This window comes from Hemitrygon akajei, chromosome 4 (assembly GCF_048418815.1).
Source record: "Hemitrygon akajei chromosome 4, sHemAka1.3, whole genome shotgun sequence".
Lineage (NCBI taxonomy): Eukaryota > Metazoa > Chordata > Chondrichthyes > Myliobatiformes > Dasyatidae > Hemitrygon > Hemitrygon akajei.
The window spans coordinates 162,584,977-162,600,979 of NC_133127.1; the positions used below are offsets into that span (position 1 = coordinate 162,584,977).

General features: G+C 41.4%; 1 protein-coding gene across 5 annotated transcripts in view; it reads right to left on the reverse strand.

Annotated features, from left to right (window-relative positions):
• Positions 1-16,003, reverse strand: part of LOC140726877 (high affinity cationic amino acid transporter 1-like) — a 70,083-nt gene that overhangs the window by 31,245 nt on the left and 22,835 nt on the right. For all 5 annotated transcript variants that reach the window (XM_073043835.1, XM_073043836.1, XM_073043838.1 and 2 more), the window contains 3 exons: positions 9,218-9,621; positions 2,825-2,983; positions 1,027-1,201 (listed from right to left, as the gene is read on the reverse strand). In XM_073043835.1, the coding sequence (XP_072899936.1) occupies positions 1,027-1,201; positions 2,825-2,983; positions 9,218-9,587 (704 nt within the window). In that variant the 5' untranslated portion in view covers positions 9,588-9,621. The remainder of the gene's footprint in view (positions 1-1,026; positions 1,202-2,824; positions 2,984-9,217; positions 9,622-16,003) is intronic.

The following is a 16,003-nucleotide window of genomic DNA, read 5'->3' on the forward strand; positions in this document are numbered from 1 at the left end:
AGATCGACCACCGTCAGACCACCCCTCCCAGATCGACCACCGTCAGACCACCCCCCCCAGATAGACCACCGTCAGACCACCCCACCCAGATAGACCACTGATAGGCCAACTCCCTGGATAGACTACCCCCCAGTTAGATCATTGTCATCCAACTCGTTGAACTTTTTCTCCGCAGTCTCAAAACTTGCCCTCTCAGATTTCCTCTGATAGATTCACAATGGTAACATGAATAAAGGAGAGTGCTCCCCCTCCCCCACACATTCACGTATGCAAGGCCTGTTCAGTATCGTACTAGCTACTGTGGCAAAATTTCCCAGCTCCATGTCTCTGAACAAGGCATTGACTGGCCCACTGAAACCTGCCTAACAGATCTTTTAGAATTGCCATCAATTTCTGCCCAATGAATTTCAGTCATGAGATTATCTAATACAACACATTTTATTTTATTTATTTATTACTTAACAATAGTGCAGAATCATCCCTCCCTGCTGCACCACCCAGAAAACTCCAAATTAACTCCTCGTCTAATCACAGAACAATTTACAATGACCAATTAACCTGCTGATATGTCTTTGGACTGAGAGAAGAAACCGCAGCACTCACAGAAAGCTCTGCATGGAGGACACACAAACTTTTTACAGATGATGTTGAAATTGACCTCTGAAGCCCTGAGCTTTAATAGCGTCGCACTAACTGCTACACTACCGTGAAGCCAACACCAGCTAATTTACTCCAGTTTCCTGATGTCACCTTCTTTGGTCTTTCACTAGCTTGCTGTAGTATCCTCACTTGTGGGCTCTGTATACTGTAATTCATATTTCCTCTCTCTCCAGTTTATTGTTAACAGATTGTTTCACCTCTCACAGTGGTTATACATTTCCCTGCCGGCATCTGTAGCATTCAATCCCTCATGCTTGCTCCTCCTCGACATCTCCCATCTGCTCGTCAGTGTCACTGATACGGCAGCCCGGAACACTCCAGTACTTCCAAGTTAATCATTGTGAAAATGGGTACTTCTGTACTCACTTCTCCCAGTCAGTACCGTTTGTCCCATTCATCAGGGTGTCCTCACTGAGCTGCCAGTTCTTCAGCGAACCTTTTACAAAACCAGACAGCATGACAAAACACAGCACAAGTATGTTGATGCAAGTGAAGACTTTGTTCACCATTGCAGACTCTTTCACGCCAAAGGATAATAACCCTGAACAAATAAGAAGACAGGCAGCTTAAGTATGGGCTTTTATATAAAAATAATAACATTGCTTAAAAAATATCTTCTGAGAAAGGTTTAAGTTTTAAGCTGTTCAATTCAAGCTATCTGATAGCAAATCATTTGTCAAAAGGCCAGATATAAATATAATAATTCTGAATGTTAAACCTAACATGACTATGAAACGTGCTACAAGGTTGAAAATTAACCAAAAATGCATTTCTCATATCCTTCTGAACACCTACACATAAATGAAATGTATATCCAAAAAAAAGGCCACAACTAATGTAATTTCTAAAAGCTTAAATTGTGATATTCTTGACACGGAGACTTTGGAAAACAAAGTTGCAGTTGTAGGAATCGAAAACCAAAACAGAAATGCTGGGAGAACTCAGCCAGTCAAGCAGAACCTTTGGGAGGAGAAAAGTCAATTCACGTTTCATGTCAAAGATTATTTCTCAAAACCGAAAAAGAGGGAAAACGAGTTCATCTGAATTGCCCAGAAGGTGGCGGAGCAATGAGTGTAACCAAAGGAATATCAGCAACAGGGTGAAATTACATAATCATCAAATTATTCAGTGGTTTCCTAGTCTACAGATCCGGCTTGACTTGCTGAGTTCATACACCTTGTTCTGCTTTTTAATGGAAACAAAGGATACTGTTGAGACTTGAACCAGGTACAAAAAAAGCCCAATCTCACACTGATTTCAGTCCAGTGGAACCAGCACAGTGGTAGGTTTCATGGCACAATGTATAAACAGGGAACTCACTGGGTGGATCCAACTGCAGCTTCACCCACAGCCTTTTTAAAGTTGGGTGAGGGAATGAAGTATAAAGCCAAAGGCACTTTTCTATCTTTGCATTAGTGGCTTTGAAACGGGTCAAGTAGAGTCACACAGAGTCAAACTCCAGGAACTCCAGCTTTAACAGCACCATGGAAGCAACTTTACCAAGAGGAAACAGAGGCTCATCACCATCCCGGAGGCAATTACAAGCGAACTGCCTGCTGCACATGCATGGTAGCTGGTGCCAGGGTAGCACAGCTGTCCGTGTGATGCTATTACAGCTCGGGATATCAGAGACTGGAGCTTAGCTCCGGCTTCATCTGGAAGAAGTCTGAACGTTCCAACGCATTGAATGCGTGGTTGTCTTCAGATGCTCCGGTTTCCCCCCCACAGTCCAAAGAGGTACCGGTTAAGTGGAGCTGTGAATTGTCCAGTAAGTAAGCCAAGGTTAAATCAGGGGTTGCTTGGGCGGTTCAGCTTGAAGGGCCAAGGGGAGGAGGGGGGAGGGAGAGAAGAAGAGTAGGGATGGACAGAATGAAAACAAACTTCCACTGCATGAACAACTAAGTAAATTAGTCTCGCTTGGTTCAACCAAAGCCTGCAGTGACAATACAGCAGGGTCTACAATACAGATACATGAATGCAATGTTTGCAAATGTAAAAAACCTTTCCTTAATTTCCATACAACATTATTAATTAACAGAATCCTGAACATCTGGTCAAGCCCGTTCAGTTGCATTTGTAATTACAGACGGTTAGATTGCTTAAGTCCAGTCTCTCCATCGTTGAGGTAGCTAACTCAATAAGACTACACAAAAAGGGTACATGCCTGTCAGCAGTAATATTATAAATACAGCGAAGATATCGGGATACTCTGCCAATATACTCGGGGCTCTCATAGTCATATGTTGACGGCAGAACATTTCGATGTGTTTGCCGATGAGCTCATCAAATGTCGCACTCCATGCTCTCGCAACACTTGAAGTACCTGCACGGACAGAAACAAACACTGACAAACGTCACATCAGAAACTTCAATTAACATCCTCTTATGGGTAAGGGAAGTTAAGCAAATGAAAGTATGTCAAGGAATTCAGATATTTCAATTAAGCTGCTTTCCTCTCTAATTCAACATGTTCACATGCAGGCTACAATAACTAAAGTAATATTTCAGAGCAAGTACACAAGCTGACCTTTGGAAATATATTTCTGCTGTTTCCTTTTTTTTAAATAAGGAAAACTACTGTTATTTGCACCATTCATTAAAGTAAAATTGTGTGACATTAGACTAATGCCAAGAATATATTGAAATGATCATTCAGAACTCAATAGCAATCTCTATGTTATATTAATAATATGCACACTAGCAAAAATATGACACTGGAATTTCTGGTTATCTAAATGGCTTCAATGTAAATATATGCAAATTACTCACAAAAATAAATTCAAGATGCCTCAACTGTGGAAAAAAATTAGAGATTACAATTCTAACTTTTGACGTTTGAACCCAGTGGACAGAACGACGTCTCAGATCCGCAAGACAGCCTGGACTTGGATACAACAGAACACGTTATATCAATATTTGTACAATTTCCTACTGTACAATTCTACCTTTCAACAATATTACACTATTGGCTGATAGCTTCTGGTTAAAATAAACAAGTGTCATTTACTTACACTGGCACCCTGCCTAATTCAGTTGCCATCACATCCAACTGAATGAGTGAGACTGGAGAATCTGTCAAAACCATACAGCAGGTGCTGCCAATCCTCAGCACCCAGGGTGAAGGACACAGCTCTGCCCGAGTGCAGAGGGAACAATCTGCTTTCCCTTGATCCACCACCTCACCGCCAACTCACATTACCAGTTGTCAGAGGCAACCTCAACACACTGAACCATGGTGTTTCATTGCATGCTATTAGTACTCTTGACCTTAGTAACATGTTGAACACTAAGCGAGATACCAGTGAGCCGTTATAGTCAGCAACCAATTAATCCCATGTTTCTTTCAAGAAGTGTCTGGGATTCCCAACTTCACATACTACAGCTGTCCACTTCTCCAAGGTTAACTGGCTCTTCCTGAAACCAATGCGCATGCTCCAATTACCCACTTAATGAACTGATAGATAGTAAGACAATAGAAGCACCAATGTTTAAAAAGGGATTTAGGGAAAAGAGGGGTAACTACAGACAGGTAACCTGCACATTCACCACCTCCCTCACCTCCATTCAGGGCCCCAAAGAGTCCTTCCAGGTGAGACAACACTTCACCTGCGAATCTGTTAGGGTTGTCTATTGCATCCGGTGCTCCTGATGCAGCCTCCTCTACTCTGTGAGACCAGTCATAAATTGGGACCCCTTCATTGAGCAGCTGCATGCTATCTGCCAAAAGCAGAACTTCCTGATGGGCAAATATTTTAACTCCGATTCCCATTCCTGTCCTTGGCCTCCTCTTGTGCCATGATGAGACCACCCTCAGTGTGAAGGAGCAAAACCCTGTATTCCGTCTGGGTAGCCTCCAACCTGATGGCATAAGTCTCAATTTCTCCTCCTGGTTAAAAAAAAAACCTCCCCCTCCCCACTCTGGCCTCTTACCTCTCCTCACCTGCCTAACACCTCTCTCCAGGTCCCCTCCTCCTTCCCTTTCTCCTATGGTCCACTCTCCTCTCCTATTAGATTCCTTCCTCCAGTCCATTACCTTTCCTACCCACCTTCTAGCCATCCTCCTTCCCCTCTCCCCCCCCCCACCTTTTCTATTCTGGGGTTTCCCCCCTTATTTTCTAATCCTGAAGAAGGGTCTTCGCCTGGAACCGACTGTTTATTCATTTCCATAGATGCTGCTTGTTCAGCTCGAGTTCCTCCAGCAGTTTGTGTGTTGCTTTGAACTTCCAACATCTGCAGGATTTCTCATGTTTAGAGGTAAACATAGGCCAGGCAGCTCAACATTTGTAGTCCATGCTTGAAGCCATCATTGAGAAATAGTGAGACACCTTGATAGAAATGGTTCCATCAAGCAGGTGCAGTGTGGATTCATGAAGGGCAGTTCCTGTTTGACAAACTTATTGGAGTTTAACGATATAATAAGCACAGTGTATAGAAGGGAACAGATGCATGTTCTACACTTGGATTTCCAGTACGTGTTCAGTAAAGTGCTGCACAGAAGATAAGGATGCATGGAGTTGGGGGTTAATGAATTAGCATGGATAGAGGATTGCTTAACCAATAGAAGACAGAGAGTTGGGATAAATGGGTATTTCTCTCGTTGGCATCTGTAGTCTGCAGCAGTGAGTGGAGTGCTGCATGGATCAATGCTGGGCTTGCTACTGTTCAGGATGTACTGTACATTATAACCGTGATATTCTGTGTTGGAGCCAATTCTTTTTACGTTATATGTCAATGATTTGGATGATGGAATTGATGACTTTGTTGCAAAGTTTGCAGATGATATGAAGATAGGTGAAGGGGCAGGTAATTTTGAGGAAGTAGGGAGGCTACAGAAAGACTCAGACAGATTAGGAGAATGGGCAAAGAAACAGCAGGTGGAATACAGTGTTGGGAAGTACAAGGTCATGCACTTTGGTAAAACAAATTAAAGGGCTGTCTATTTTCTAAGTGGAGAGAAAATACAAAAAACTGAGACACAATGAGATTTGGGAGTTCTTGTGCAGGATTCCCTAATGGTTAATTTGCAGGTTGAGGTAGTGGTGAGGAAGGCAAATGCAATGTTACCATTCATTTCAAGAGGACCAGAATATAAAAGCAAGGATGTAATGTTGAAACTTTTTAAAGCCCTAATGAGGACTCACTTGGAGTATTGTGAGCAGGTTTGGGCCCCTTATCTTAGAAAGGGTGTGCTGAAACTGGAGAGGGTTCAAAGGAGCTTCACAAAAAATTATTCAAGGATTTAATGGCTTGTCATATGAAGAGCGTCTGATGACTCTAGGCCTGTATTTACTGGAATTCAGAAGAATGAGAGGTGACCTCATTGAAACCTATGGAATGGTGAAAGGCCTTGACAGAGTGGATGTGGAGAGGATGTTTCCTACAGTGGCAGACCAGAGGACACAGTCTCAGAATAGAGGGGCATTCTTTTAGAACAGAGATGAGGAGGAAGTTCTTTAGCCAGAAGGTGGTCCATCGGTGGAATTCTTTGACACAGGCAGCTGTGGAGGCAAAATCTTAATGTATATTTAAGGCAGAGGGTGATAATTCTTGACTGGTCAGGGCATGAAGGGATACAGGAAGAAGGCAGGAGATCGGGGCTGACAGGAAAATTGGATCACCCATTATGAAATGGTGGAGCAGACTTGGTGGACCACATGACTTAATTCTGCTCCTATATCTTATGGTCTTATGGTACATTAACGATTTGGAAGAGGGGACCGAATGCAGTGTATCTAAGTTTGCTGATGACATCAAATTAAATGGAAAAGCAAATTGTGGTGAGGACGCAGAGGGTTTGCAGAGAACTACAGATAGATTAACTAAGTGGGCAAAGATCTGGCAGATGGAATACAACATTGGTAAATGCAAAGACATCCACTTTGGATGGAAAATTCGGAATACTGAAAGCCCAAGATGGGAGTGGGCATGCAGAGGATGTTTCTAACAGTGGGAGAGTTGTGGAACAGAGAGCAGAGCCTCAGAAAAGAAAGACATCCCTCTCAGAAGTGAAGAGAAATTTCTTAAGCCAGTGGATGATAAATTTGTGGAATTCACAGCCATCAGTGGCAATAGAAGCCAAGTCACTGGCCATATTTAAAGGAGATTGATAGGTTCTTGATTAGTAAGGGCATCAAAGATTACAGAGATAAGACAGAAGAATTGGGTTAAGAGGAAAAATAAATAGCCAGGATCAAATGACACAACAGACTCAATGGGCTGAATGGGCTAATTCTGTTCCTATGTTCTATGATCTAAAAATAAAAGATATCATTTAAATGGTGAAAAATTGCAGCTTACTGTTGTGCAGAGGGACTTGGGGGTGCTTGTCTATAAATCACAAATGGAACGTTGGCCTCTATTGCTAGAGACTACTAGTGAGGCCACAGCTCGGGTACTGCATACAGTTTCGGTCTCCTTGCTTGAGGAAGGACATAAGAGACAGTGCAGAGGAAGTTCATGAGGTTGATTCCAAAGAATAGGGGGTTAAGCTATAAGGAGCAACTGAGTCACCTAGGACGATACTCACTGGAACTCATAAGAATGAGAGGGCATCTCACAGAAGCATAAAATGATGAAAGTGATAGAAAAGACAAAGGCAGGAGAGTTGTTTCCACTGAGAAGTGTGTCTAGAATTTGGGGACATAGCCTCAAAATTTAGGGGACGAGATTTGGGGGCAGAAACTGCTTTTCCCAGAGAGTAGCAAATCTGTGGAATTCCCTGCCTAAGGAAGCAGTAGTGGCTACCTCATTAAATACATTTAAGACATAATTAGATTTTTGCACAGTAGGGAATTTGCACAGTAGGGTTTTGGGGAAAATGTGGGTAGGTGGAGCTAAGGCCACAGTCATGATCTTATTGAATGGCAGAGCAGGCTCAACCTGCTAGATAGCCAACTCCTGCTACTACTTCTTATGCTCTAATGTCCTTAAAGCCTAACAAGCACTAAAAATAGCACAATGGTGACCTGCTATGTCCGGCAGTAGTAAAATGCAAGTTTGAATTTATCAATTAACTTAACCATCTGGTCTCAAGTATTAGTTATTCCCAATGTAATACTGAAAGCCCCAGTCAGACAGCTTTCAAAAATTCTGAAGTTCAGCAGCTAATGCCTTCATCGCTTCACTTCCACGTATTACTGGATTTCCTGAGATTACATCTGGACAAAAAGCCTTGCGGCCTTCATTCTCAGTGAGCTAATCCCACATCAGAATCCGAGGTATTAGCACCACTCCACCTGCAACTACTGCAAAAGCAGAAATGACACAGCTATACTAAACCCAATTTCAATTTTGGTGAACAGACAGCAAATTTCAAATTGCAGATAAACAAGTGTCCAAACACCTCTTCTCTCTAAGCCACTTAGGTCTAGGAGTTGCCTAAAAAGATACAAATTCCAAATAAGTAAGTCCCGCTTGGTGGCGTAATTACATCAGCGCTGAACTCCGGAGCGAAGGTTCCCAAGTTCGAATCCAAGTCGGGTCGAGTGTTGAGCTAGCAACTTGGCCTCATAAAAACAAGAATAGCTTGCTACGGAAACACTGTCATGACAGTGCCCCGATAACTGCACTGCCGAGTTAAGGGCTATTCTTCTTCTTCCAAATAAGTAACCTAACAGTCAAACACAAAAATTTCAGTTCCCACTTCCTTCACCCACTCTACAATACTGGGATTAGATCAATGGCTTTACTTAAACACAGAGCCAAACAGGGATACAGAATACATCCTATGCAGCCACTCTGCAGGGCAAGAATTACCTTTGAGCAAACCAGAAATTGAAGAGGAAGCAGATAGAGGAAGGAGGAGAGCAGAAAGGGGAGCAAACAGAGAGTAACAAAAGGGCATAGTGAAACAAAGGAAAAGCAGAAGCACAAAAGGACAACGGAAGGACAAGGGGCACCAAAACAACAGGCAACAATGATATCAACAGGCTCCTCATGCGAAAACACCAGTCACATTGAATGTACTTGTTTCAGATTCACTCACATATACTCGTTTCTAGCCTCAATCACAGAACTGCCTCAACTATCAACTTTATTCACCATATACGTTTATATGTAGGAATTTACTATGGTGTGCAGTGCAATATTCAACTAAAAACAATCAACAATTACAAAGAATTATACAAAATAAATTAGAGGTTAATGCAATAAAATGTGCATAAATACGCGAATATCAGCATGTATTTACAATGTATAGAACATTATAAAAATTGGTTTAAAGTGTTTACAGTATAACTGAGGTCATAGACAAAGTGAGATTGAGGGTTGATCAGATTAACTGACAGGGGAAGAAATCTTCAGGATGATTTAATAGCCCTATAGCTCTTTCTGGAAGGGAGTTTTTGGAGAAGACAGTTTGCAGAGTTAGCCAGTATCACTCCACAGCTGAGACCATTAACTGGCATCAAACCCGAAGCCTTTGTCTACCCGATAGGATTGCCAAGAAAGTCACTGGTCCTGTTCTATCACGTAGGTATCTGAACACATCCACAAATGGTGGTGTTTTCACACTGGTGAAAGTTCAGTGTGTACATTTCTAAAGCAATACTGTACTTACCAATGACATAAGCAAGGATTAGATTCCAGCCTGTAATGAAAGCACAAAGTTCCCCAACTGTAACATAACTGTAGAGGTAAGCAGAACCTGTTCGTGGGACTCTAGCACCAAACTCAGCGTAACAGAGTCCTGCAAGCACAGAGGCCAGAGCTGCAATTAAGAATGAGATGACAATGGCAGGCCCAGAATTTTCACGGGCCACTGCTCCAGCCAATACGTAGACACCTGCTCCAAGGGTACTGCCAACGCCAAGTGCAACTAAGTCCAGTGTGTTTAAGCATCTGGCAAGCCTGGTTTCTTCAGTACTGCAGTCCACATATTTACGGCGGAAGAGCTGGCGTCCAAAATAAGCAAGTGGTTTACAACTCATCTTTGAATTTCCAGGTCAGCCAAACAATCCAAACCTAAAATATAAGAAAATACATTAATAAGGGTAAGAAAATTCTCTTTGGTGTTCAACATATTATAGTAAAGCCGACAAAATATTTATGTTGTCACATGCTGACCAAAATATTTCTTTTCATTGTTTGAATTTCATCCATAAACCATTCCTGACAAACTTGTGCGGAAGTTTGAAGAAGATGTTGTAAAATATACACATTTGAATCCATGGCAATCTCCTTGCAGGAAGGTTTACCCATCCTGCTTGGGAGAATTTTAGCGAGTACGGCAGTGGCATGAGAACCCGAGTATGTCAGCAGGTAAAGCAATTGGGAAGGAAAAGGTTAAATCAGGTGAATCTCTAATATGAAAAAAGGCAGAGACATGATAATGAACCCAATAGCAGTAATGGTATGAGGCGTATTTACTCTAATGCAAGGAGTAAGGCAGATGATCTTCGAGCCTGGAGTAGTACATGGAACTATGGCACTGTAGCCATTTCAAAAACAGAAGCAAAGAACTGCAGTTCAGTATTTCAGATACGACAGATGGACGTAAAAAGGGGGAGTTATATTACTGATCAGGGAGAACATCACGTCTGCCCTGAGAGAGGACATATTGGAAGGGTCATCTAGCAAGGCCAAAGGGGTAGAACTCAGGAATAAGAAAGATACAATCACTTTGATGGCGTTATGCTGACAGCCAATGAGTATAGACATGCAGACAAATCATTAAAAGATACAAACCAGGGTTACTGCAATGGGTGATTTTAACTTCCTGGACTCTCTTTGTGCCAGGGGCTTAGATGGAGCAGACTTTATTAGGTGCATCCAGGAAGGCTTCTTCAAACAATATATCGATTAGTCCAGTTAGGGAGGGGACCTTGCACTGAGGGAATGAGCATGGCCAGGTGATTGAAGCTCCAGTGAAGGAGCATGTGGAGAACAATGACTGTCATTCCATGTTATAAGACAGTTATGGATAAGGATAAGACTTGCCCATGGGTGAAATTGCTAAGTTGGGAGAAGGCCAATTAGAACAGTATCGTGCAGGAACTGGGGAAATGTTAGGTCCAGAGCAGCTGTTTAGCGGTAAATCCACATCTGACATGAGAGCTTTTAATAAATGGCCAACTGATTATATATAGCAGGATCAGCAGGCTCATGTGACGATAGATAACATATTGCAAGTCTAGTAAGAAAGAAAAGGAAGCAGATGGAAGAGCTGCAAAACCAAAATCAAATGGGAAATAAAGGAATTTCGAGGACTAAAAGGGGCCATGGGTCATAGCAGATAGTATTGTTTATTTTGGGAGCAAGAACGTAGACAGGGAAAGAGTAGATCCACTCGAGAATCATGAAGAGAATGTGTGGCTGGAACTAGGAGGAAGTAGGTGCAGTCCTTGTTACTGTTATTCAGCAAGAAGGACATGGGTGATAGTAGGATTAGAGGAGGGAGGTATCTTGATACTCTGGACTATGGGTTCCCAACCTGGGGTCCAGGGACCCCTTGCTTAGGGGTATTGGTCCATGGCATCAAGGTGGTTGGAAGCCCCTGCTCTAGACTCCAGAGCATGTTGATATTAAAGGAGGTGGTATTAGACATCTTGGGAAAAAAATAACATTACAACAGACAAGTCCCCAGGCCCAGATGGGATCAATCCCAGGGCTCTTAGTCAAACAAGGAAGGAGATTTCTGGTACAAAGATCTTTACAGTCTCTTTAGCCATGGGTAAGGTGCTGGACTACTGAAGAATAGCCAATGTCATTCCTTTACTCAAATGCAACATGGATAAACCAAGAAAGTTAATAAATACACTGAAAGTGAACTTCATTCTGTGTCTCAAAATTTTGGGTAGTGATTTGTTACTTCTGTTACTTGAACTGCCCTAGCACAGGGGTTGTTTATAATAATACATACCTGTATACATCTGACTTCAGCAAACTTCTTAAAACAGTTAACAGAAATTTGCTAAAAGATAAAGCAACACAAATCTAAATCCTAAAGCTGTGAGCAGTCCTCACTGGTAGCTAGACAGATTGAAAACATCTCGGGAAGAGCCCTGTTAGCACCACTGCACCACCAGTAACACCATCAGTTAACTGAAGGAGTATATTTTATAAATGATAAAAATTCATTTGGATAAATTCCAGAGAATAATACAATCTAAGCAAGTGAAGCCATAGGAGCCAAACAAATTACACATTACAGAATTACAATGCTGGAAATATTCAACATTTCACCCAAATCAAAACGGGTAATTCTCCTGCAACTTATTCTATTTTCAAAATCTATGAATGCGTACGGCATGTTCCATGGCTCAATTTCCTTCAGCATTCTCATTGCTACTATCAAGGAGGTGGTACAGGAGCCTGAAAACACACATCCAATATTTCAGGAACAGTTTCTTCATCTCCACTGTCAGATTTCCATATGGACAATGAACCCAAGCACACCACCTCACCATTTTTTGCTCTTTTTTTTTAGTACTTAACATATAATTCTGTTCTTTTTATTATTATACATTTCAATGTACTACTGCTGCAAAACAACACATTTCATGACATATGCCAGTGTTATTAAACCCGATTCTGATTCTGTCCTTCCAGAAACATTAACACCTCCCCCAGGTGAACCTCGTCATTTACAGCCTTACCCACCTTTCACCTGATACCCGCAGCTCATCACTAACGTTCCTTTCTGTTCTCTCGCCTCCACCCTTCATTCTCTGCAACTTAAGAAACTGACTAACTTCTAACTTCCACCAACCCTGATGGAAGGTCATTGACCAGAAACATTAATTCTGTTTCTGACCCCAGCTGACTTGCTGAGTTTGCATAGTAGCCAAATGTTGGACACAGGACAGTGTTGCTGGGCTGGAACACTGGTGTCAATGTTTGTATCTCTATATCTGTCCTGGCAGTGTTTAACTAGCCAACGCTAACAAAATTGCACAGATGTGGCTAGAGAGAAAAGTTGCTACATCTGAACTAGTAATCCCAGCCAACTGGTCAATGTTGGCAGGAACCTGAGGTCATGAGGCAAAAACAGCCCCAAAGAGGCAAATCCACCTCATTTCCCCATTTACCTGATAACCAATTCTTAAATAAAAAGACAGAGTGGAGAGCACACATTCAAAACTGGTCTAATTCACAATCAGATCATGAATTAGGTCTGAAACAGAAGCTTCACCTTCAATCTCATCATGACCTATGTGCCCCCAGCTGCTGCAAACTCTTAACTTCCCAACACCACAGCACTTCAAAACAGTAAACTGCACTGAAGTGCTTTGAAATACACATGCCATGGAAGTTTCGACTTAAATGAAAGATTTTCTTTCTTTACTTAGCCTCTGTATCATTCTTTCAGACGTTTATATATTGCAAAATCTACATTACTCTTACAAAAAGTTCCTCTGCATAAACATTTGCCGAAATAGTGTGTTTCATTTTCATGCCTTAAACCAAAACTGATTCACCATTCATGATGTATCCACTTGCCCAATACAATCTTGGCTGACATGAGGATTTCTTTTCATCCTTAAATTTTAATTTTCACTTCACCTTTTAACTGATCTTGATTTTGCACCAGCGACACTGAATTTTACTCCCTGATTTAGAGAGAATAAAAACAAACAAATGAAGATACTTTAAAGCAAATTCCATTTTTATTCAGTTACCCACTGGCAATTTACCATGGCAGGCAAGAAAATAATCAGGTGAATCGCCACAAATTATTGATGAGCTCCTCCCAGTTTACAGTAGCACTTACAAGATTAATTGGCTGGAGAACTACGGTAATCATTCAAAAACAAAGATAAAGCTCACACTGAACTATTCCCAAGCACCCTGCCTGTGATAGCACACATGGGTTTTATCTGGCCGACCTTGAGGCCTAATGTACGAAATCTAAAACATAAGAGCACATAATGTGCTTTCACATCAGATGAGGATAAAGAGGACATGGGGCAAACACAGGACTCGATTTGCTCAATTTCCGAGAAGGAACAATAATGAGTAGAGACAGAGGCACTGCACTTGACTGGAGTTTTTCCACAGCTGGAAGCATTTACTTTAGGTAAAATTTACCAAGGTCTAAATATACCTCAAGAAGTTTGCTTATTGAATTCCCTTCAACAATAATCACTGGATAAGATTTCCTTTGCTCCTTGAAATGAATGCCTAATTATAATTAAAAGTTAACTAAAATGAAGCTGTCTAAACACACCAGAACAAACATGTTACTGCAAGCATTTCGTTGCATTTAATACAATTACACACAAGGAATACGCAATGTCAGCACTGAACCTAGGTTGCTGGGTTCTGTGAGCTGGGCCACTATGATATCGCTAGAGATTTCAGCTCCTACGTTGGTGCCTAAACTCCACGCCAGTTAGTTTAAGGACAGGTGGGACTCAGCAGCAGTAGACAGGCTGGGAGAATTTGAAAGTTCAGAGTAACATGGCAGAAGAAAATCCCAAATATTTCCTGCCCCCACTTCTGGCATACGAACTGCAGACACGCAATTACTCAAAACTAAATTCCACAAAAATCCACAAACCCTGGCACAAGCACAGATTGACTATAAGAACTTTTAACTCAAAAATCCTGGACAAATTTAAAATCAGCATCCTTAGCTTAAAGGATAAAAAGAGGGTTCACTGTACCACTCTAATGGGTGGCATCAGCTGAATAGCATCCTTTAGGATACGAGGACATCCCTTTGAAACAAAAATAATAAAATTTCTTAGCCAGAGGGTGATGAAACTGTGGAAGTCATTGTCACAGACAGCTGTGGAGGCAAAGTCATTTTTGGGTATGTTTAAAGCGGAGATTAATTGGTTCTTGATTAACAAGGGTGTCAAAGGTTACGGGGAGAAGGCAGGAGAATGAGGCAGGGAGGGGAAATAAACCAGTCATAGTGGAATTGCAGAGCAGACTCGATGGTCCAAATGGCATATAGTATTACAGCCCCTGTACTACCCAGGTTTCTCTCACAGCTATTGCAGGGAAATGTCTTGGTCCATTGCACAAAGGGTTGACACAAAATACCACCCTAAATTGCAACTTGCTCCTGCAATCTTTTTTAGATAAGGAATTCCAGGAGCTTGACCCATGATAGTACAGCGAAGTCTTTATGGATCAAGACAAAATGGCAGAAAAATGGCTCGGCACAGCCAAGAAGGGCCAAAAGGCCTGTTTCTGTGCTGTAATGTTCCATGGTTCTATGGCAGATGATACGAAGGATATAAGGCTAAGAAGTACTACTGACTACATGGTGAGCATCACAGATCAATGGCCTCTGGTTAAAATCAAGCACATGGAAGCATTTTGCATCCACACTATAAGAAACACACTTATCCGTTCCTCACACGCAGACTCTTCAATATTTTCTATGTAATCTTGCCTTCATCTATTCCGTTGCTTCTAAATGCTTTATATATTGTGGACTCGGGTTAATTGGGATACATCAGTACATTTTGGCCCAATTAAGCAGCTACTCCCAAGTATCAAAAGTTTCAAAGAAAATTAAAAATGTATGAAAATGCCAAACTACCATTTAACTGAGTAACAAATTAGAAAACTATCAATACTACTATGGTAGTGTAAAACAGGACTACTTCCTATGAGTCATCAACAGAGGAATTCATCCAATGTATGCATTTTTTTATTGAATGTAAATGAAGAAAATCAGTACAGACACCTAGTGTAGATAATGTATTGCCTTCATACAATGCTAGTGATGATTGCATCCTCCAAATCTTCATCTTAATTCTATCAACCAAAAAGATAGTCACTAACTTCAAGTTCTTTGTACTGTAGTTCCTAACATACTGAAGTAGTGAAATCATATCATTTTCACTCCCGGCTGTTTCTGGCATCTCAAAGCCTGAATGCTTGAAACGGCAGTGAGCAAAACAGTTTTAATTGTCTTACTGATCATTTCTCAACAACTACCAATGACAAACATCAATATTTATTTTGAACACAAGCATGTGCAACAGACTGTATTTAAAATCTGACCACTCTAAGCACAGTGTAGTGTCTAATTTCCACACAAATGCAAGTGTCAGACACCAGCTCGAAGCTGCTCAGCAACAGACTCCTTCCCCAATCAGGTGGCATTGTATCCCAAATAAACAAAGAGAATCCCAGCTATTTTCAATTAGCTTTTGCTCTGTAAGAGTTGTCCCAAATAAGCGGTGCCCCGACTAAGCAATAACCCAATTAACTGGATTCCATTATCTTACAAAGAGCATACTAAGAGCTCTCCCTCTAACCAAGGTCAATAGAGACTTTCCTACTTTGCTATCTTATCACTCCAGTAATAAAACCAGTAATGTTCCATCTCTCTCTAAACCTTCTCTATGCATGTACCTATCAAATTCTTTTAAACATGGTGATA